Raw genomic sequence first — 24,196 nt, 5'->3', positions numbered from 1 at the left:
AGTCCAACCATTCCTATCAAACACTAAACCATGTCCCCAAGCACCTCATCCACCCATCTTTTAAACACCTCCAGGGATGGTGACTCAACCATCTCCCTGGGCAGCCTCTGCCAGTGCCTGATGACCCTTTCCGTGAAAAACTTCAGGTCAAGCCTGAACCTCCCCTGGAGGAGCTTCAGGTCATTGCTCCTTGTCCCATCACCTGTCACTTGGGAGAAAAGGCCAGCACCCTCCTCTCCACAACCTCCTTTCAGGTAGTTGTAGAGAGCAATAAGGTCTCAGCCTCCTCTTCTCCAGGGTAAACAACCCCAGCTCCCTCAGCCATTCCTCATAAGGCCTGTTCTCCAGCTCCTTCACCAGCTTTGTTGCTCTCCTCTGGACTCGCTCCAGAGCCTCAACATCCTTCTTGTGGTGAGGGGCCCAGAACTGAACACAGGATTTGAGGAGCGGTCTCACCAGTGCCGAGTACAGAGGGAGAATAGCCTCCCTGGACCTGCTGGTCACACCATCTCTGATACAAGCCAAGATGCCATTGGCCTTCTTGGCCACCTGGGCACACTGCTGGCTCATGTTCAGTCACTGTCAACCAACACCCCCAGGTCCTTCTCCTCCAGGCAGCTTTCTAGCCAGACTTCTCCTAGTCTGTAGCACTGCACAGGGTTGTTGTGCCCCAAGTGCAGGACCCGGTATTTGGCCTTGTTGAACCTCATGCCATTGGACTCTGCCCAGCGGTCCAGCCTGTTCAGATCCCTTTGCAGAGCCTCCCTACCCTCCAGCAGATCAACACTTCCACCCAGCTTAGTGTCATCTGCAAACTTGCTAAGGGTGCACTCAGTGCCTTCATCCAGGTCATTGATAAAGACATTGAACAGGGCTGGACCCAGCACTGAGCCCTGGGGACACCACTTGTGACCAGCCCCCAGCGGGAGTTAACACCATTTACCACCACTCTCTGGGCCCAGCCATCCAGCCAGTTTTCCACCCAGGAGAGCGTTGGCCTGTCCCTGCCAGTGGCAGCCAGTTTCCTAAGCAGAATGCTGTGAGAAACTCTGTCAAAGGCTTTACTGAAGTCGAAGAAGATACATCTACAGCCTTTCCCTCGTCCAGTAGGCGGGTCACTTTGTCATAGAAGGTGATCAGGTTACTTTGGCAGGACCTACCTTTCATGAACCCATGTTGACTGGGCCTGATCACCTGGTTCTCTTGCATGTGCTTCATGATAGCACTCAAGATCACCTGTTCCATGACTTTCCCCAGCACTGAGGTTAGACTGACAGGCCTGTCGTTTCCTTCATCAAGTTATCAGTGAAAATGCTGCATGATGTTAGATAGGACACAGACCTCTGTGGAACTCAACTCAAACCCTTCCAGTTGCACAAAGAAATCTTACTGCCTTCCCCGTGAATATTGTTGTGACCTTTAGCAGTCGTTTCACCTAGACTATCTGGCTTGCTTACATGAGTGTCATGCAAGATAGTGTTAAAAGTCCTGTTAACTCATGCTGCTTCTGCTTACCACAAGGCTTGTACCCTATTATTAGTGACTGAGATTGGCTTGGCATTGTTTATACACGTTGGATGTTACTGATGATCTTTCTCTCCTCTAAGTACTTAAAATGGGTGTATTTATTCTCTCATCCATCTTGGAGTCGAAATTAGACCGACTAGTTTATGGATTCTTGGCTCCCTCCTCCCTTTCCCTTACAGCAAGCTATGCTAAGCAGGATAAACCTGACAAAAGGGAGACACAGAGATTTCGTCAGCACAGTGACTGCAGCTCAGCATGCTTTTATCCTAAGGAGCCCAGAAAAACAGGCCATGTGAATGTTGTCCTAGAAATGTTTGTTTCTCCAGAAGCAGCAGCCTAGGGTAACTCATTCAGTATGAAAAGCTACCTAGTAGCAGTTCAAAGCATTTTGATATAGCTGGCCTGCTGTCACTAATAGGCTTCTATCCCATGGATGCAACTCCTGCTAATTCAGAGAGGCAGGTTGGCAGGAAACTACATAAAAACATAATCTTCTGTTGATGTTAATTGTTGTTCACATCCCTGAACTGTCTCTACAATTTAAATGCTTAACATGTTCTTATGAAAATAATGGGATTCCTTTGATTGGACATAGAACTAAAAGGACTCCTAGATTATCAGATACATTTTAACATATTCATTGTAAGCACATATAGCGCTTACAAGACTCATTTTACTTCTACAGAGTATTAGTAACTCCCTTTACCCTAGAAAGCCAAAGAAAACAGGCAGAGACTAAGTCAGCAGTCACCTATTAAAATTTACATTCCAGCCTTCCGAGAAGTACTAAACCCTCTTTTGTTTACATCCACCTTTTTATGACTTTTGCTGTTGTATCAACCTTGAGTTGTTTTACTTTGTCTCCACAAAGAACTGCTGGCACCGCTGTATTCAGCTTCTGTACTAGTGTTATGTCATAGGTCCACATTTTTTTGCATAAGTAATGCTCCTGTAAAAACCGAATTAAAACCTGGCAAAGAAGAAATGTAGGCAGGCAGTTTTGGTTTTGCATATATTTTCTCTTCTAAATTGTTATATATTACATTTATTTTGCTTAGCACTATTTAGTATACATAGTATATACTGTCTTGTCGCATTGGGCATCTTGAACAGTCAAAATGGGTTACCTGGCACACTCTGACAGCAAATATTTAAACTGTCATCTTAGATAGATCTCTAGGTCATAGTTAACAGAAACCTTTTGTGTCAGTAGAACAAATACTCACAATAAACAGATATTGGAATGTTACAATATACAATATCAACCTAGTGGGAATTCTAGGTCTTTTCCCTATTTTTAACTGGTAATCCCTTTGTAAAAAGGCAAGCAGAGTTTGTAGAGAGAGGTAGTACCTGAGAGTGTTTAAAATATCTGCTAATTTGTCTAATCCTGTAGTAGTTCACAATAAAAAAGACTGTGTTTTAATCATTGATTCAAGCTGACTTAATGGTGGGTTGTTTCCAGAAGGTGTGGTCCCACTGTTGTGCCACTGCTATGGTACAACTGCACAGTGAGTTGGATCAGGAACTCATCTGGATAAAACCCAATCTTCTCTTTTGGTCTGTTTGGTTTTCAGCTGCATCAGTTTCCTGTTCTGACTCACTGTGTTGCCTGCAAGCCAAAAGGAGGCAGAATGCAAAGCGAGGAGCAAAATGAACACCATGATCAGCAGCTTGTTCCAGAATTGGTTTGAACAAATTGTGAGACTGCAGGCAAAGCGAGGGATGGAGTTTCAGGCTTTAGCTCTCAATTTCCTTTGGACCATTTGAGCAATAAGGATTTTACAACATAGCTATAATGTTTCCATTACAAATCTCTGGTATACATTACATTATAGCCTTTAAATTATCCTGAGTTTCTCATAGTGCTTTTGGTCTGGATGTTGATTCTGGCACTGCAAAACCGTGATCTTGCAGCAAATCCCAAGGTTTACAGTGCAGCGTAGCTCATTGCATGAAATAGGCTTAACTGTCTTCTTATAAACATAGCCGTGTTTTGTAGCAGGTGAAATGCAATGCACACCTTCAAAGATTCAGTGTCGCTTCTACCTATAGACAACCTTGGAGGTGTATTTCCTCACGGCTGGTGCTTATCAGATAATTATAGGGAGTAGATACTTGTTTTGAAAAAAAAAACCAGAATCATGACAGTTATTTCTGATCAGATAATTCATCTTATTCTTTTCTTGTTTTGGTTAGCAAAAGAGGTTAAGAACTCTTATCAGTATCAAGGTACTTGATAAGGAAGGTAAATTATTTTAATTAGTAGACTGAAAATATTATAAATTAATATGAACTGTTAAATCTAGTGAAGAGTATTTATTGAAATAATATAAGTCTTTTGAAAATACAACTACAAATGAAATATTCTAGGATTTTCTTTCCAAAGGATCTTCACAGTAGTGAAGAACTGGATACTGTTAACTAGTCTTTTAGTGTCTCTAGAAAGAGGCAGCTGGGATAAAGAAGCTGTCATTAGTAGTTAGCTTCCTTGCTTCAAAGTCCTCTGGACTTGAGAAATGACAGACAGCTTTCTGTTTTCCCATAATTTTTGTCTCTCTCCTCCCATCATAGCTTTAATTCTAATTACCTTTCTTACTTTCCTATGTTACATGCACACTAACGTGCTATCCTAGACCTTCTCAACCTTCCCTCCTTAAAGGACTTGCTGACCTTCTGAAGCTTGAGCCTCTCCTTAGGGACCAATAGATTTTAAATGTTCTCTAATGGCTCCTGTGACTCCTTTGGACCGTGGCTCCACTACTTCCCTAGGTAGCCTGTCCTAATGCTTCATTACTCTTTCAGTAAAGATTTTTTTCCTAATATCCAATCTAAACTTTCCCTGGCACAACTTGAGGCCATTTCCTCTTGATCTACCACTTGTTACTTGGGAGAAGAGACCAGGTTTCACCCCACTACAACCTCCTTTTAGGTAGTTTTAGAGCATGATACGGTCTCCCCTCAGCCTCCTCTTCTCCAGGCTAAGCAATCACGGTTCCCTCAGCCATTCCTCATAGTACTTGTTCCCTTCACCAGCCTTGTTGCCGTCCCCTGGACACACTCCAGCACCTCAAGGTCCTTCTTGTAGTGAGGAACACAAAACTAAACACAGGATTCGAGGTGCAGCCTCGACAGTGCCAAATATAGGGGCAGAATCCCCTTCCTGCTCCTGCTGGCCACATCATTTCTTATACAAGCCTGGATGTTGGCCTTCTTGGCCACCTGGGCACACTGTTGGCTCAAAAATCGAAATGATGGACCTATTTCAAATATTTCCTTATTTCTATTGATTCAGGAAAAAAAAATTCACAGAAAGGGTTGTCGGGCACTGAACAGGCTGCCCAAGGAGGTGGTTGAGTCCCCATCCCTGGAGGTGTTTAAAAGAGTGGTAGATAAGGTGCTCAGGGACATGGCTTAGTGGCAGATAGGAACGGTTGGACTCGATGATCTAAGAGGTCTTTTCCAACCTAGTGATTCTATGATTCTGCTGCAGCCTGGATCACAAGCACAGATGCAGAGGTGGGAAGCTGGGTGCAATCAATCCCGCTCCTGGGAAGTGGAAGCTTTCCATGGAGCCAACTCCATCCTGTAGGCCCTGGTGACAGGGAGTGCATTGGGCTTTCAGCGTTGGGTGCTTGAGGGCCAGCTCAGAGCCTTGCACACCTCACATCGAGTGTGATGCAAGCAGCTCTAGAACCGTCCCTACTGCCTGCAGCCACAGGGAAGGGCTGGATTCGTCTACACTGGACACTTTCAAGGCTCGGCTTGACAAGGCACTGGACCAGCTCATTTAAACTATCACAGAATCACAGAACCACTAGGTTGGACCTGCTGGATCATCGAGTCCAACCATTCCTATCAACCACTAAACCATGTTCCCAAGCACCTCATCCACTCATGCCTTAAACACCTCCAGGAAAGGTGAATCAACCACCTCCCTGGGCAGCCTCTGCCAGTGCCCAATGACCCTTTCTATGAAAAAATTTTTCCTAATGTCCAGCCTAAACCTCCCCTGGCGGAGCTTGAGGCCATTCCCTCTTGTCCTGTCCCCTGTCACTTGGGGGACAGAGGCCAGCACCTTCCTCTCTACAACCTCCTTTCAGGAAGTTGTAGAGAGCAATGAGGTCTCCCCTCAGCCTCCTCTTCTCCAGGCTAAACAACCCCAGCTCTCTCAGCCGCTCCTCGTAAGACCTGTTCACCAGCCCCTTCACCAGCTTTGTTGCTCTTCTCTGGACACACTCCAGAGCCTCAACATCCTTCTTGTGGTGAGGGGCCCAGAACTGAACACAGGATTCGAGGAGCGGTCTCACCAGTGCCGAGTACAGAGGGAGAATAACCTCCCTGGCCCTGCTGGTCACGCCGTTTCTGATACAAGCCAAGATGCCATTGGCCTTCTTGGCCACCTGGGCCACTGCTGGCTCATATTCAGCCGCTGTCAACCAACACCCCCAGGTCCCTCTCCTCCGGGCAGCTCTCCAGCGAGATTTCTATTAGTCTGTAGGAGTCTATGGATCGTCTCGAAATGTTGGACCAGATGATCCTCGAGGTGTCTTCCAACTTGGCTTTCTGTGACTCAAAGGTGGGGCTTTTGGAGGGGGTTTGGTTCTTTTGAGCGATTTTCAAAGTACGAGGATGTTGTCTCGTGTGCTGTACAGTGTAAACTAGCTTTTCGCTCGCTAATCCCTGGGTGAGGTCCCCGCTAACTCCTGTTTGAGCTGCAAGGAGGGCGCCCCGGGATGGCCGCTGGGCTCGGTGCGGGAGCGCCCGCTCACTCGCGGGGGAACCCCCTTGACTCCCCCCCCCCGCAGGGCAGTGGAACTGCCGGCTTCCCCGCCGCCGCCTTGCAGGTGAACGCGCGGGACCGTACCAACTCCGTGTCGGGGGGGGGAGGGAAGCGGAGGGCTTTCCCCTTCTCCACCCCCTCTTGCGCCGCCCTAGTCCAAAGCGGCCGCGCGAAGAGCCGAGCCCGCAGAGCGTGCTGCGAAACGCGCCCGGCCCGGCAGAGCGCTTGGGGACGATAAGCCGCTCCCTCCTCCCCCCCCTCCCTTTGGAAGTGGTACTTACCGTCCCCTCCCGCTGCTTGACTGCAGCAAAATGGAACGTACCAACGCCTCCACCGGATAGGGGGGGGTGGGCGCGGGGGGCGGCCGCGCTCCCCGCGAGCCCAGCGGAGCGGCGAGAGGGCAGAGGCGGCGGGAGGCGCGGGGCGGGGAGCGCGGCGGCCGCGGGGTTAATGGGCCGGGCGAGCGGCCGCGTTTGGGCCGGGGAGGAAGGGCGAGTCCCGGTTCCTCCCCGCTCGGTGCGTGTGCGAGAGGCAGCGCGCTGCCGGCGGGGCGTGCGCGGACGGGCAGGAGCAGCCGCCGCCGCCGCCGTCCTCCTCCCGGCTCGTCCCCCTCGCCGCTCTCCGCGCCGCCGATGCCGCCGCGGGGCCGCTGAGTCCGCGCCTGGATGCTCATCTCCTTCTCCTCTCTTCCCTCCCGCAGGCGGCGGCGGCAGCAGCGGCTCCTTCTCAGCTCCCGGCCGCCTCCGAAGGGATGCTGGAGAAACTGGAGCTCGAAGATGAAGGTAAGAAGACAAGGGGTGGGGGGAGGGACGGGCTCCCCGGTACTCCCGGCATCCCGGGCACCCCGGCATCCCTGCATCCCGGTACCCAGAGACCCCGGCATCCTGGCTCCAGGGCACCCCGGTAGCCGGGCATCTCTGCACCTCAATACCCCGGCTCCCGGGTACCTGGGAATCCCAGCTCCTAGGCACCCCGGCATCCCGGTACCTGAGACACCCCGGTACCCGGGCATCCTAGCTCCCAGGCATCCCGGTAGCCGGGAATCCCGGCTTCAGGGCATTCAGCGGGGTTCGGGAAGCGCAGAGCCTGCGCTCGCCGTGTCCTTGCAGAGGGATCGCAGCCCTCTCGTCCCCCGTTTGCCGTCTCCATCCCTCTGCGCTGTTTTGTCCCGGCGCTGCAGCCCGGGCTGGTGGCGGCACATCCCCTGGCCCCGGCGAGGGCAGCTTCCAGGGCATCCCCGCCTCCTCCCGCTGAAACGCTCATTCTCCTCGGACCCGTCTGTGATACCAAATATAGACTCCGCGAGCGAGGTGCAGGCAATGACGGGAAGCTCTTATGTTTTTTTTTCAAGCAGAGCTTCCACGCACACGTTCGTGTAAAGCAGACAGACAGCCATAAACTGGATTTTCCTTCGGTGTCTTGCGTTGTGCAGAGAGCTGCAGTTGCAGCAGGGCAGGCTGTTCTTGATAGGGGAACTCCTGGCAAGTTCTTGTGTCTTGCAGGCACTAAACTGTGCTAGGGAGAAGCATGGATGTGTTTTCTGGAGCTTGCACAAAGCATTCCCTTACCTCTGGAAGATCCATATTGAATATCTTGAGTCTTCGTTTTCAATAAGGATTAGGTTGGTGGATGCGCATGTGGACGCCTTGCTAATCCCTAGGCTCGATATTGTGGAGTGGCTAAGACTTTCTAGTGTTTTTTCAGTAGTTGGTAATGGCTATTGTAAAATGTAGGACAAATATTTAAGGAAAGCTTTGAAAATAGTAGGCTGAGTCATTCTGTGAAAAGAAATATCTAAGCCGGTATGCTAATAAGCCAGCTTCTTAGTTACTCACTGCTGTCTGCAGTTGTGGGACTGGTCTCAAAAAGTGACACCTTTTATTTTAAGCTTTCTGTGTGTGAGGAAAGGAAGCTCTGAACAATTGTATTCTTTAAGCTTTTCTTTAGGAATCCAGACAGAGTTTGAATTGCAGTGAAATACTTGCACCTTTGTGAATCTTGAATGAGATTAGATATGAATTTTTGGTAGGATTTGTTGCTAACTTGTAGCTTTTTTCCATCACACTGTTTAGCTTATTTGTAGTTTGGCCTTCAGTTTATACTTCTGAAGAGCTAGGACAGTTACCAACTTAAATATTTCTTTTAGTATAAGGCTTGTTACTGCTTGATAGGAGATCTTAAAACCTGCTGAATCACTCAGTAGTTAACCTATTTTAAAATCTATTTTAACTATCTTATAAATTTCAGATATCTGAGAAGGTTTTCTAGGTTAAAAGGCAAAAGAAACAACAACTCAGTTTTGAAATGCCTTTGCAATTTTCACAGTGTAACGTAGCGTTATTTGGAGACACTCGGGCTGCATATCTTTGTGCCTTCTAAAACACAGCAATAAGATAACCCAAGTTCTTCAGAAAGTTTTATATTTTTTTCCTGTTTTTCAAGCTTCTGCTTCACTTTGTCTCAGAATTAATTTAGCTGTAAAGTTAAGGCTTTGTCTGTGGGTACTCAAGCTGGGTGGGTGAGAGCAGTTCAGGGTTCTGTCAGAAGAAAAAGCCCAATAGCAAAGCTGTGACCACTTTAAAGTAGTGTGAATTTTGAAGGGAAGTAGTTGCCTTACTAGCCTTTAAGGCTTTACAGAAACCTAGTTTTATGCCTAATTTTAAAGCCAGGTGGAAAGTATTTAGAGTGCTGTGTTCAGAAGGGAAGATGTTAGTAAAATTAGGAGCATGAACGTCAGACCAAAACTTACTGTCCAGAATGCTTCTATATGAGGCCTATAGAAGGAGAATCACAGGAAACTGAGATGCAGATGGAAATGCATGGAGTTGCAGTGTGTGTTTTATGACCCAAATGTTTGCACTAGATGCTGTAGTTGTGTTTGGGCCAGGGGGTAAAATGACATGACGATGTTCACTTTTTTTGGTTGGATGGCAAGGAGTCAGTGCTCAGAAGTTGAGAAACTTCTTTGAAATCTTGATATCTTTAAGCAGCTGTAGCCACACTGTAACTGATGACCTTTTGTCAAGCTTAAAGTCTCTTCGCTGATACCGAAAATTGTGAGTTAAATGAGAAATTTGAAACTTGTTTTGAAACAGCTTTCCTGACTGCCTCTACTTTTGAGTATTTGCTCTTTTTAACTTTCCTGGTTCTGTATCTATCAACAGTTGCTACTATCTTGTGTATCAAATTATGCTGCAATTTTCTTGAAACAGAGAGCTTAGAAAATGAGCCAAAAATTGAGGCTCAATGTGTGCACTGAATGCCATCCAGTATGCTGAAATGAATTTTTGTTTGTGACTCTCCTCAAAGATTACACAAATGGGAATGTGAGAGCACAGAAGGTATTCATTTAATTTGGATTCTAATTAAGAGGGTTAAATTGAAAAAATGGTACTAGAAAGATTTATAGTCTAAGTAGTACTGTAATGAAATATGCAGAGTTTAGCCTGATGATGTGATTTCTGAATAAAATGGTACTGTCAACTGAAGGGCAATTTTATTATTATATGCATTATATATATACACACTCAAGTATATATGTATATATACTGAAGAATCTATGTAAACAATTTTGTACTTAATTAGGATGGATGGTGTTAGACACAGTGTTATTCTCATAGAAAGAAATGCTGGTCATCGTTTTGGTTTAAAACATCTTTATTTAATATACCTGGCTGGGTTGTCTAGGATCAGTGCCGCTTCTTCTTGATGGGTTACTAGTTCTGTGTAGCATTGGCTTAAATATACCGTTGCTGTGATGTGTGACAGCAAATCTTAGTGAGATGTTGTTAAACAGCATCAACTGCATGGCAGTGGAAATAGGACAGGCTATAGGCTGATTATGTGCACAGAGAAGCAGGACTGGATAGGCCAGTGGATATTTGTTTTATTTAGGAGTCCCTAAAGGACCTTTTCCCAACAGCAATCAGAGCAGGAAAGTAAAAACTCTCATGTTAGAAGTCCAGAGTTTCTTTTTAACTGAATGATGCTCTGTTTAAAAATCATCAAAAAACTTAGCTACATGAGTTCAAAATATTTTACTTTGTTCAGTATTCCTTGGATGGGAATGACCTACCTACATACTTAAAGAGTATAAAAACTACCTGTTTGATGGATTTGGAGTTTGTCATTGTAACTTGAAGTAGATTAGTACTGAGAAACTTCTCATGAATGTCTGTAAACTAGCAACAACTGGTTGTTCAGCTCTAGTGTTTGTGCAGTCGTGTTTCTATATTAAGGTTGTTTTTCCTGCTGATCAATGTCAAGAGTTGTTCTGGGGTTTATTTTATGGAGGATGCTATGAGCTTGGGAAAAAAGCAAGTTGACGTTATTCTGAAGATCTAATATAAAAGAGAGTTCTAGTTAACAATTTAGACTACTAGCTTTAAATTTGTTAAGCTGGAGTTCCAGAAATGGTTGTGTTCCAACAGCTGCCTGTGCTACCAGAGGAGAAACTGGATTAGAGTAGCAAATGAGTAGCAATCGCATGCCGCCAATTGTATTGGTTTAATTGTTATGGTTTTAGCATATTGTTTTGGAAACTAGTTTTGTTGCAATGTTGCCTCTCATCTGTGTTAACCTCTTAGAATCAAAGTTGCTTGGGTTGGAAAGGACCCTTGCAGGTCACTTGGTCCAACCCTCCTGCAGAAGCAGGGACATCTTTAACTTGATCAGGTTGTGCAGAAACCCATCCAGCCTGACCTTGAATGTTTCCAAGGATGAGGTCTCCACTGCCTCCCTGGGCAACCTGTTCTGGTGTTACACCACCCTCGTTGTAAAAAATGTCTTCCTTATATCCAGTCTGAATCTACCCTTGCTTAGTTAAAAGCCATTACTCCTTGTCCTGTCACAAACAGGCCTTGCTAGGTCTCTTCGATTTGCTTGGCTTGGGTAATAAAGCAGTAGCTACCAGAAGCAGAATTAACGACTTCTCTGTAGCATCTGCTAACTCATGGAGTCTTTCCAAGGTATTTTCTGCAGACAGAGTTAGTTAATTGCAGGGTTCTCTTGCATCTGTGCTGAGTTCCTAGTCTGGAAAAAAAAATTCTGTGAAGTGTGTGCAGCAATTGTAGTGTCACTGTCTGGGCAGCACTCACTCTTGAATGCTCCGCTTCTCTGGGTTGTTGCACAAAGCAGCATTTAGCCACTTATTTGATAAGCAGTTGTCATTAGAGTGGAATCTCTCCTAGCCTGCTCTGGCCTTCATCTTGGTCTTCCTATAATGTCCATCTCTCCTGCCATGTGTTCCTTTCTGGCTGTCTCCTGAAATGGACTTTCACCATAATTGCATCTCCTCTTAACTAATCGTGTCTGGGGTTGTTCCTTCCCTGCTCTGCAGACCTTCTTATTGTTTCGCATTAAAAGTAGTTTCTTATTGAGCTCTTCCTATCTGCCAGCCTCTCGCTGCCAAGTGAATGTCTGAATCAAGGTATGAAAATGGATGTCAAAATTTCTGGGGCCAAAATAGTTAAAACCAGCTTGTAATAATGTTCATGTTATGATAGATTTTTTAAGTCTCAGGACTAAAGGATCAAGTGCTGAGGTTATGAGACAGTAAAGTTAAGGCAGTCTTTTGCAACTGTAATTAATTTCTAATACATGTCCATTCTGTGATTATTAAAGCTGATGCTCTCTGGAGTACAGAAACGGCATTTTGCCCACAAGATGTGCTCTGAGATATCTGGGTACATAGCGGTAGCGATAGAGGATCCTTTACATAAACTTTTCCACAGCAGATTAGAACCCTAAGTGGATGTAGCAAGAAATTATTAAGTAGAGATGATAATTTGTTTTAATAGACTTCATGCAGTTTTAGAGTTTGGGATTACTTTCTCTTCCTGCTTTAGAGTTGCTTTGAGGTGTAATGTGAGGCTCAATAGCAGATTCTAAAGCCCCTTATTACTACTTTGTGCTTTTTGTCCTGACTGTTAAATCTGAAGTGATACTGAATTTATAGACAACTGCTTAAACCGATGAATTCACTCGGCTTGTATTTGTCTGTTATTTTGCAACAAAGACTATCAGGAGGGCTATGGGCGTTCTTGTCATGTGCTTCACAGAACTGTTAAAGGGTAATGTATCCAGAGTATTAAAATATTCTGCGTTATTAGTTTATGCAAGAAATTACGATCGGGTGCTCAGCTGTCCTAGGCAACCTCGGGTCCTTTGTCTACCAGTTGGCTGCATAATAACATCATAGATTATATTTTTTTCTCATGGAAACTTCCATCTTTAAAGCTGAAAGATGAAATTTACGTATAAAATGATAGGTAACTGAAAATATAAAACTTTGAGTGATGCGAAGGAAGCTAGTGGTAGTTCTTTTGTGTGTGGACTGTTCCCGCAGTCCACGCACATGTTTTACTTTGTGCAAGTCCTGTACGTGGTTCATCTTTTCAGCCCAGTACTCGCTATCTCGAAACAGTCCCAACTGTTTTCCTGCTCCTATGAAAGACTCTCTCGTTCTTTATGTGGTATTTAATCTTGCACTGAAGAAAGCCCTGCTCTGTCTTGACTAGGAAATAACCAGTTCATAGCAACTGAAGTATGGAGTCTTTCTCGGGAAACAAAACTTTTTAAGCTTTACCAGTCTAGGAAGTGAAGTTTTAGTACAGCAAAAGATACAGCCCTGTTACACTGTATGTAAACTCTCTGCTTTGGATCTTGGGGATGTAGGAGCTCCTTGATGGAAAAGCTTTCGTAAAATTTTGATTTGGTCAAAGTATCTGTTTTCCCTAACTTGTTCTTGGGAACAGGGAAACCATTCTGGCTGAGACTTACTAGGAAATAAACTATTGAAAAATACTTAAAATGGCAGTGACACCATGCAATCATTTTGGCAAAGCTGCAAGCAGCTGAAAAAAGTTTTACAGCAACTATTGGGACTGATTGTGTCCAGCTGGTGTCACACCTGCCTGATTTGCAAACATTATCTTCTAAGTGAAAGCCATTATTGGCTAGCAAGGAGGAATATCGAGACAACCTGGTTTTCTCCTACACTTGACAGACATTACTGCTTCAGGTATATGTGTATATATTAGTGTCTGGTGGTCAATGTTCAGTGCTGTTTTACAGTGACCTTCACTAGCCGTTCTTGCTAGTGCTATCTCCTTCATCTGCATCAGATGAGAGACAGTGTCAGCTCTGCTAATCACTTCCATGCAGAACTTCCTTGGTCCAAAAGCAGTTTGGTTTCATAGTGGGCTGTCACAGTTGGTAAACAACTGCTTCATACAAGGTCAAAGGCTTAAAACAATATTATCTCAACTTCCAGCTGTCCTGAGAACTCCCTGGTTTAGCAGTGTTGTGTTTACAGCATTGCATGCTTGAGTAATGATAGATGTGGAAGATGTGACAATCTCTGTGTTGCCTTACAGATGACTACAAGGTGGTGTCACTTGCCTGTGACTGCTTTGCTGAGCTTTACTGGGACAGAGTAGGGTGAATATATTTAGAGTCCTTTTCTGAAGAAACTTCCTGAGCAGTGGTTTGCAATGTTCTGTGTGCTAAACTTCTCCAGTGCCCTGTGTATGCAGGGAGGGCAGTACAAGTAAAGCAATATGATTGTCTTGATAGCTTGATAACTTCAGCTGTTAAATTTGGCTGTTTTGGTCAAGTCAGTGCTCTTGGAAAGCTTTGTCCCTTGGGGCATGACTGAGTACTGAATGAAGGTGACTTCATTTAAGCTGAGATAGTGCCAACGTGACAAGAATGGCAGCAGAGTATATGCATAAATTGGCTCAATCTAGCTGTTTCTAAACAATCATAAGAAACATTTCTGCTTACTAATCATCTGCAACAGTTGTGGCTGTCCTTTAAGATAGGACTTCTTGTAATGTGTAGTGGTTTTGATAACTTGAGGGTGGCTTTGTCTGTGGAGCCTTTCGTTAAGTCAGGTCACTTAACATCAGCACTGCTTTTTGGTTAGGAGCTTGCTCTTTGGGTAGCACTTCAGCTGTCTGTAATTCCTTTATTGATTTGAATATTCTAACTTCCAGAACTTACAACTTTACTAGCAGTGTGCGGGTTTGGAGGGAAGAACAGAGATCAAAAACATTTTAAGGAGTTCCAGCATAAGTACAGGAGTTGATGGTACTGTTTTTCATAACAGTTCTTGCATCTGGAAGCAAAACGTTCCTTTCCTTACTGAGACTGTTTGCCTTTGGACGAGGGTTGTGGTGGGTTTTGTGGCTCTTCTACAAGTAGAGAAGATTGACAAAAGGAAAAAAAAAAAAGGAGTTCGGGGGAAATCCTTCTGTGGAAGGGTTGCACCAATGGGTAGGATTAACATATAGGCAAAACAGTTTAATAAAAGTAACAAATGTAACTATATTGGCACAAAGTTGAATTTGACTTTTAGGTGTCCAGCTTGGCATCTAGATAGAACTTTGGAAGGTTTAAATAACCTTGTTCTTCTAAGTGTGGACCACATCTAAGAGGTTTTTGAATATGATGTGAATACCTTCGAGGTAGCTTTTGAATACGATTTGAATAAATCTAACTTGGTTTTGGATTCTTTCCTCCTCTCCTGAATTTTAGATGGATCTGGCTGTTTTATGTGAACCAGTTTGGTGAATTTGCCAGTTTTGACTGTGACAGAACTTAAATGGCACCTTTACCCTTTTTTTCTAAAAGCGGTTTTCATATGCTGTAGACCAGTGGTTTTATTTGTGATATGAATTTTTTCCACCTTTTTTAAGGATGTTTTTTTAAGTTATTTTTTGCTTTTCTGTATTGTGACTGAGTGTTTAGTTTTGACACTGGACATTGTAAGAAACAGAGACAAACTTCCTTTTTCTCTCCCATTCCATTTTCTCTCCCATGGTGGTATTCTATTCTGCTGCTTACTTTGATGCATTTCTACTGATGCAAAAATACAGAGGAAGAAGATACCTGAGGTGATGGAGAAAGGACCAAACTGGGATAGACTGAAAAGGGTCATTCATGAGACTAGGAATGTAGAACTTGCATTAAAAGAGGAAACTTTGCTCATTTAACTCACTAAAAGGAAAGCCAAGAAGGGATGTGATAACACTGTATGTATGAAAACATCCTGTATAGGGTGGGAAGGGGATAAGCACCAAGGAGGAAAATTAACTGAAGAACAACATTGGCACAAGAACAAGTGGATATAAACTCTTCCTGTATAAGCTTTGGAATGTTACAGTATTCTAACGTGCATCATAATTGTTATAGGAGTGGGTTTGTCAGGTAGACTTCTAATGCTTTGAATCACCTCAGTGATCACTCAGATCAGCGGGATCACTCAGTGAAAGGGATTGTGTGGTTGCTTTTAATAGAAGACAGAGCGCCAGAGCGCAGAAGGTCAGTGCTTTGCTCTTCACAAGCAGTTGCATGTATCTCTGCTGCCATAGTCCTGCTTGAAAATACTCCCCGGTACTTTTAAGCCAGTTACTTTAAAAAAAAAAAAAAAAAAACACACAAAAAAACCCAGAAAAAACAAAGCAAAACAAAACAACAACAAAAATCACAACAAAAATACCCCAAAGCTAAAAAACAAAACCCCAGCACTGCACTGTATGGACATCGTATGAGTTCAGAGGAAGATCATCTTTGGGTGAAGCTTATCTGTCATATAGAGAATAGATCAATAAAACTTCTAAACTAGATTCCAGAAAACTCTATCTGAATATATTGTATGGATTGTGTTTTGAATTGCATCTGCTTTAGTTAGGATGCTGCTAATTCTTTTTCTGTATAGCTTCAAGCTGCATCTGCCATTAGGTAAATCTCTTAATTGGTATACTGAAACAGAACCCTGAATAATCTATTAAAGTGTGTGTACAGATTCATAAAGTGTAATTAGAGGTAACAGTAATAGCTATTTAGAAAATGCTTGCATGCATAGAGAGCGAAGGATAAAAAGTGGCTAAGGGGAGACCAGAGAGAAATGAAAAGGTAAATATTGAGTTATTAAAAGCTTTGAGTTAAGATATTGTAACTAGTCATTCAGGATTTGAGACCAACAGTTCATTAGACCTGACAAAACTGTTTCTCCAGCACAGTCCAAAGTCCTAAAGATTTAAGCCTAAAAATTGATTTCTTCTTTAAAGCATTGCATAGCTGATGCTTTAAGTTTTAGATTGTTAGTCTTCAATGGAAGGTCTCCTAAAGATCAGATACTTGCCCTGTCCAGTAAGGATCCAACTGTGGCTTCTGAAGATGTGCACTCACTTTGAAAATGCTTGACTTATGAATAATACTTTGGTTAAGCTGCTTGTTTGGGTTTGATCTTAAACTAATTCCTAAAAGACTTAAATGGCTCTCTTTTTTTAAAGTGTGTGCCAACTCTGTATGTAGTAGGACTTATGCTTGCTTTAAAGAAATAATAAAAGTTCAAATTGTTTACTAATCGTCTGGTATAGAACTAAGGTTACAGGCTGCTTTATTCTTTCATGAATTTCATACCTTAAGCCTTCCTTGAATTCAATGCTCCATCGTATGGTTGCTGATACTAATATTCAGAAGCTGAATACCATTTTTAGTTTCTTGAAGAGCATGCCTGCATTCCAGACAGGCGACATCTGAAATTAGGTCTTTGTTTGGGATGCTTAGGGAAAAGTCCTAGTGCTTGTGGTGAAGGGGAGCTCTTGAACATGTTTTAGAACATTCTTGATCTCAATTTTTTCTTTACTGTGGTGAAAAATCTTAGAAGCATTACTAGGTTGCAGGCTGAAGCTGCTACCTTTACTCACATAACCACAGAGATCATCACAGCTTTCATCAAAGTTAAAATCTTTAATTTTGACTAAAAGTTGATTTAAGGGATAGTGAGTGGTTTCGTAAGTATTTGGTTGGACCTCTGATACTGTTTACCAGTTGGTCCCTAAACAAGGCAGCTCTTGCTTGTAAACAAATAAGTTTCTCTGCCTGCCTTGACAAGAAACTTCAGAGTTACTAGGATTAGCTCTGGAATGTGAAGTTTCTTAAGCTGCTCATCATTTTGGTTTTTTTTTTTTGTCTGCTTCGAGCCTCATGTAATCATTTGCTTGTCCAGTGGAGAGCTGCAGAAAAAGCAAAATTTTAACTTCTCAGACCATTTACCAGGACTGACTAATGGCAAAACTGAGAAACAAAATTCAATGCAGGATTTTGGAGTGTGCTATGAATACAGGGAAGACTGAAACACCATCTGAATCTTCTTTTGTTTCAGGCAGCTATTTCTATCACTTTTCTCTTACACATCTTAGCTACTGCTGAAGTTTGAAGAAGTGGAGATACTTAAGCCTCAAAACTAGAGCAGTGGATCTTTTGAAGTATTGTCAGGAACTAGTAATGCGCCTTTGTTCTTCTCTAAAGCAGGATGTGCTTATGCAGTTGCAGATACTTGTCTCATTCCATGTTTAGGACCTTTAAGGAAGGAGGCTATACAGTGTTTAAGGTTGCTTTGTTCTGTCTAACCAGCTTTTGGTATATATTAATGATTCTCAATGCTGGGGTGGTTTTTTTTTCTTACTTGTTATTTCATTTAAGCAAACTGTGGCTTTTCTTCCCTACTTCTGCTATAGCAAATCATATTAAGAACAGGGTAGTTTTTTAGTTTAGTTATTTTTATATATATATTTAGTCACTCCCCTAGTTTGCACTTATCCAGTTGAGTGTTCCTTTCAGATTCTGGTATTCTCTGTATTAACTCCACTTGTGAAATCAATTTGATGATACAATGTGGTTTAAAGTCTCGCATCCATTTCTGACTCTTACTGCAAACTCTTTGTAGCATGTTCTATCCCTCTTTTGAAGATCCTACAGAGAATTGCTGAATGAAATGAACTCTGATCCTCTTAGGCTCTTGCAGTGTTTCCCCCATGAAGTATCAAGCTACTGCTAAAAGCTCTTGCAGAGTGACTCGTAGAAAACTGAAGACGTAGCATGAACTTGCACTAGCTGATTCATGTAAGATGGACCTTGCAAATGTTCCAGCTTTTGAGAAGAGTTTGAACTGGAGTTCATATCTTCTTAAAAACAAACAGTTGTCATCCAGTCTTGCAAACCAACTGAACAAAAAAGGCGTTGTACTAGTTTTGTGGCAGCCTGGATTACTTGTCATGCAGCTGCCTTCTGGTGTTTCTACAGTATCTTTTCAATATGTAGCAGTAGCCAGGGTTGCTTTGAAATCAGTGTCTGAAGAGTATTGCATGTTTTTTAAAATTTTATCTACTCTCTTTTTTTCATCTGGTTGATTTTTTTTATCCTGAGTGAAAACTGATTAGGCTGACCTAATTTTGAAACAACCACACTGGCTTTATTCTTTGCTTTTGAGGAGCTGCTTCTGTAGGTGCTTATAAATACACAGGTTTTAATAACTTGCTTCCATACATGCCTAAGAATTCTGATAGTTTTTTAATTTGTTTGGCTCTCATCTTGACTGGTAGTGTCTAATCCTTCATGAACTTGCAGAGTTCAGAAATGATTGTTGTAACAAAGGTGACTCCTCTTCACACACGTAATAACCTGCTATCTTGCATTGAGCAACTCCTTGTGACAAAGGGAGAAAACATCTCAATTACCTTAATGGTTAAAAGAGACTGAGCCGTTGCACAAACTCTAGAATTCAAAAGACATACTGAAACACATGAAAAAAAATGTGTAAATGCAGGCAATCCTTTGAACTGTTATGTTCAAAAGTATCTTAAGCAATTACAGATGTAATTCTTTGACTGAAATCTTCCAGGATGTGTTATGGTTTCTTTTAGCTTGTCACTATTATTGGAAATTATTAACCTTTTTCTGAAGGCTCAAGCAACATGACAGTGTGCACTTGTCTATTCTTTTTTATTTGCCTGTTATTGTACCTAATTTCTCCTCTAGTTTTGTGTACCTCTACATGCTCTTCCTATTTGTAGGATGAGATACAGTTAGCAGGGCAGAGCTTACTTACTCTAATATTGTCCCTGTGGCCTCATGCTTCTTTTCAAAATCCTATTCTTCCTGTCACATCATGTATTCATGCTGTAATATGCAATTGAATTAGTCTTGGGTCGCTGAAGAACCTTCTGATACTGATCTCTAGATACTCTTCCTATCGCTTTGTATCAGAGTACCTTGCCTCTGTAAATTTACCACAGGCTTTCTTTAGCTGCTAGCTCCTGCATTCCTGGGGTGGGAAATGTTCAATCTGCAACATCCATATCATATAGCCTGTGGCTGCATGAATAATGCTACTGTGTAACTTTAATGTTTGGTCTGCCAGGATATTTTAAATCTGTTTGCAGCTTTCAGAAGGAGGGGAAAAAAAAATTTCTTGTCTTTGTCACTACAATCCTCTTTTTTGGTTCCTTGCATTTGAAATCCTTTCGGCTTCTGGTAGAATAGTCAACTCTTATCTCTGTCATCATATTGCTTCCTCTGTGTTAGACTATAAACCTGTTTATTTTTCCCCCTCTAAAAGTGGAAGTAGTTCTTTCCTAGCATTGCTTGTCATCTCTGCAACAAAGTTGTGTCAAGCATGTTCTGAAAGCTTAATGGTGATTTATTTCCTGCCACTTCAAGGGGGAATCCTTGTAGCCATCTCTTCCCACTTTATCCAGGGGTGGACTGTTCGGTGGATGAGAAAATGGTTACATGGTCGCGTTCAGAGAGTAGTGGCCAATGGCTCGATGTCCAGATGGAGATTCGTGACAAGTGGTGTCCCTCAGAGGTCTGTACTGGGACCGGTAATGTTTAGTATTATCATCAATAATATGGACAGCAAGATTGAGTGCACCCTCAGCAGGTTTGCAGATGACAGCAAGCTGAGTGGTGCAGTTGCCACACTGGAAGGATGGGATGTGATCCAGAGGGACCTGGAGAAGCTGGAGAAGTGGACCTATGAGGTTCAACAAGGGCAAGTGCGAGGTCCTACACCTGGGTCAGTGTAATCCCCGGTTTCAATACAGGATAGGGGATGATGTGATTGATGTTCTCAAAGATTTGTAGTGATAGGACTAGGGGCAGTGGGTATAAACTGGAGAGGGGCAGATTTAGGCTTGATATAAGGAAGAATTTCTTCACAATGAGAATGGTGAGGCAATGGAATAGGTTGCCTGGGGAGGTTGGGGCTGCCCCATCCCTGGAGGCCAGGTTGGATGGGGCCTTGGGCAGCCTGATCTAGTGGGAGGTGTCCCTGCCCATGGCAGGGGGGTTGGAACTAGATGGCCTTTGAGGTCCATTCTAACCCAAATTATTCTATGATCATCTTTTACCCCCTCAGACTTATCCTGTGACTGATTACATGACTGGTTATTTTGGTCAGGCATTTTTTGGTTTGCTGAGAAATTTTCCTCTTGTATAAACAGAAATCAAATAATCAAATAAATCAGTACAAGAGAACTGCTTTTTTCTGTGCTTGCCCTTCTTCAACTATGTTAGTATTCTTCTCCTACCAAGTCTGACATTGAATCAGCTTCTGGTGCCTTATTTCTTGCCCACTGTTTTCAGTGTTCTTGGCTCTTCAGCAGACAGCTCAGCAGACTGAGAAGTCATGCCCTATTACTGCCTTATTCTTTGACAAAGTAGCAGTTTCTTGTTCTGATCTCCCAGTCCCTCAGTTCCCATGCTTTTCACAGGATACACCATGTACATTTTAATTTGTCTGTGGATCATTCAAACCTGTCTAAAAATCTAACAAATTAGTGATATTTATCTTGAAGTAAATCTGTTGTTCGTGATCACAGCAACATGCTGTACAAGGCAGAGTACTGGATACCTTTTCAGAATCTGTTCCTGGCTGTCCTCTAGCTGGGGAATGCCGATAAAATCCTGCCTGAACATTTGATTCCTGGAACATTGCTCCTGAAACCCCACTTCTTCATACAGATGCCTCCGTTTCCCTTAAAAAATCATGTTTCAAAGGCTGTTGGTGAGCATGTAGACTCCTCTGAGGAACAGTTTGCGGTTCTTACCATGTCGTGTCATTGTTGCTCTTGGAGTGGATTAACTATATCTGTTCTGGATATGTTTTTAGAACTGTTAGAGGTGTTGCGGCTTTTATGAGGACTGCTACCTCATTGTGAAAGTTGTGGGAGAGGTTATCAAGGATATTGAGGAGCTCATCTAGTAAGTTCAGACTAGGGGCGAACAGAAACTTTTATAGCCAGTTTTGATGACAAATTTCAGATAAAAATGCAGGCAAAAGAACAATTTACAAAGTTAATGACATACTTTACCTATTGTGCTTTGCCAAGGGTTATCTGTGACAGTAGGGTAACTTGCGCTGGCTTATTGGAGTGATTAGTTACCCTGGTGTCTTCTGGTGCCATTTGGCATAGCTGAGCTAATGGCTAGGGACCACAGCAAGGATGGTGTCCTTGTACGGTACAGCTTGGTGTACAGCTTCCAGTGTAAGGGAAGAGCCAGAATAATCTGCTCACCACATGGCTAGATGTGGGAGCAAAATAGACCTAAAACTGTCACTATTAGGAAGCTGATAACTTGTGACCTATTTGGCTTTTCCAGCCAACTTGTGGAACTGTTCCGTATAAATCCAGAATTAGTGTGAAAGAGGGAATGGAACCACAAAGCCAGCGCAAGGGGATTAGCAGCTGCTGATACTACTATGCTGTGCTGTGGCTTGTGCTGCTGTGGAGCCACATCTTTAGAAGTGGCCTTTGAAAAGGTAGAGTTATTCTGTATTTGCTGGCAAAGGAGTGTTGGCAAGGGATGTGAAAAAATTCTCTTTTGAGCAGCAGCTGAAGCCAGATGTACATGAACAACTCTCCAATGCCTGTTTTCACTGTGATGATGTGTATTTGTCTAAGGGTTTGTTATTTTTGTTAACAGAAGGCTTAATTATTTTACTTGATTAAGTGTTACAAGACAATAGTATAGAGTGCTTTTTTGTTACAACGCCTGTCTTGGAAGTGTTTATCAGTATAATTATACTGATTAACTTCACCTAACGTATTGCTGTTGGATCAGTTCTGTAGTAAACACCAGGATGAAAAATCTTTAGTCTCTTAATGGTGACGTGTTAATTATCTAGCATCTGGATTGTCATGTTCAACATATGACTTGACTTCTTTAAAGTAGGCCTGTCACTTGGAGTAACCTAAAATATAGACATGAAATATAGACATGTATGTGTACAGTGTTTGGGGTTTTTTTTCCCAGTAACTAGGTTATGTAGTACATGTGAGAGCGTTATGAAAAAGTGCAGTTCTGCTCTTCCCCATTTCCTTTTATCCACCATCTGAACTGGCTGTGGGTAGATTAAGGGTAGTCAGGAGTCTGGTGTTGGGAGTGCTTAGCTCCTGCTGCTGTAAGAAAACTCTAAGCTTTTAATGTTGCACTGCTTCACAGACTTATTCTGATGAAAAATTGCAGGGGTGGTGGAATTAGTGTGTGTATATGTGGTTTCTGTATTTCTTCAAGTTGTTCACCTAGCAGGAGAGTTAGTGGAGTGTATTACATACATACTGCTATAGGCTGGTTTTTTCGTACTTTTAAAGGGCCTTTAAAGTTTGACAGCTAATTTCATACTAAATTTAGAAATGTCAGTTACAGAAGCTGTTGTTTAGGTCCTTAAGAAGAGTTCTTTGTGTTCCTCAAATGTTAGATGACCACTAGAGCTACCAACTCTCAATCTAACCATGAGGATCAGGGGTGCTGTAGAGAGCTGGAGCAGCGTGATCGTGGTCTGTGGTGGAATTAATGCAGATGAGAGAAAATAGTCTCTATGTAACCCTCTGTCTTCCTTTCAAATGCTCCTGGAACCAGAGGCCAAACTTGAGATGTGACTGGATACCAGTGCAGAAGTACAAGTAGAATAGTATAGCTATGATACAAAATATAATACAAAAGGTCATGATTTTGTGTTGTTGAAGTTATGAAGCACGAATCGTCTTGTTGTTGGGCCAGCCTAGTATGAATATAGTGCAGAAGTACAGCCTGTGGTTGGCAGTAAACACTTCTGAAGAACTTTAGTTAGTTTTTTAAGTCACAGTATTCGAAGGCTTTTCAGTATGTGTTGACCATATGTGTAAGTGCATGTTCCTGTTCTCCATCTGCAGGTACTTCTTCTGTTTGCTCTTCTGTTTCTTCTTCCTTTAAAGCCTTGAAATTCTGAAGGGAAAGCTACAGTAATGCTGTGGAAGTTTCCTTTTCATTTATGAGGAGCATTCATATGATAGTTCTACCTTAGAGCTCTCTAAATAGACAGTTATACTTAGTATCAAGTCCCACTGCAAGCTCTGAGTCAGTATTGCTGAATAGTTAATCTGTTAAAAAAAAAAAAGGAGGGGGCTGCGATGTGTTTGTAAATAATGTTTACTGCCTGAAATAAAAAGTTAAAGCATATATAATGTTAGTTTGGGGAGTGAAAGGAAAGGAGTAAAAATAATTTGGTATTGAGTGGATAAGATTGGGGAGTGGAGTGGCAGAAATAACAACAGATTCATCTTCCGCTCGAAAGGATCTCTACCTGTAGGAATAAAAAAGTGCAGAGAGAGAGTTTACTCTGTAAAAGGCTGTGTCATGAGGCTCTCAACTTCAGATTTATGTTAGTGGTAAAAAATCCTGTAGCCTTTTAGTGACTTCTGTTTGTGCTCTATTAAACAAATGCAGAAGGCAACACTGGAGATTTGGATGTTTTGCCTTCACCTATGACTTGGGGAGAAGAGGTGTGCGTGGAGAGTGTCCACTTATGAAATTACGTTGATCTGAATCTTCAATAAATAAGCTTTCATGAATGAACACCCACATGGAAATATACATTCAATTCCCTCAGTCCTTCTGTAGATTAAGGTACCCACTTCTTGGAACCTGCTCTGTGAGCCAACTGTCTTCCACCTTATGAGCTGTAGGAAGCTGAGGTTTGGCTGGAGGCAGTGTCCCAAGACTTGGTCTGGACCTAAGCTAAGGTCCAGCACATGTATTCGACAAGGCTTATCT

The 24,196-nt window shown here is 42.7% G+C and overlaps 1 protein-coding gene across 3 annotated transcripts in view; it reads left to right on the top strand.

The window, feature by feature from the left end:
• The window catches only part of PRKAG2 (protein kinase AMP-activated non-catalytic subunit gamma 2), a 231,568-nt gene that overhangs the window by 168,262 nt on the left and 39,110 nt on the right, over positions 1–24,196 (top strand). For 2 of the 3 annotated variants that reach the window (XM_069859281.1, XM_069859283.1), the window contains one exon: positions 7,011–7,092. In XM_069859281.1, coding sequence (XP_069715382.1) covers positions 7,011–7,092 — 82 coding nt within the window. Of the gene's footprint in view, positions 1–6,745; positions 6,827–7,010; positions 7,093–24,196 lie in introns of those variants that run through there. The other variant, XM_069859282.1, reaches the window with a different exon arrangement.

The sequence above is a fragment of the Phaenicophaeus curvirostris genome, chromosome 6 (assembly GCF_032191515.1).
Source record: "Phaenicophaeus curvirostris isolate KB17595 chromosome 6, BPBGC_Pcur_1.0, whole genome shotgun sequence".
NCBI lineage: Eukaryota > Metazoa > Chordata > Aves > Cuculiformes > Cuculidae > Phaenicophaeus > Phaenicophaeus curvirostris.
The sequence above is the reverse complement of the archived record's forward strand: the minus strand, read 5'-3'. Positions and strand labels throughout refer to the sequence as shown.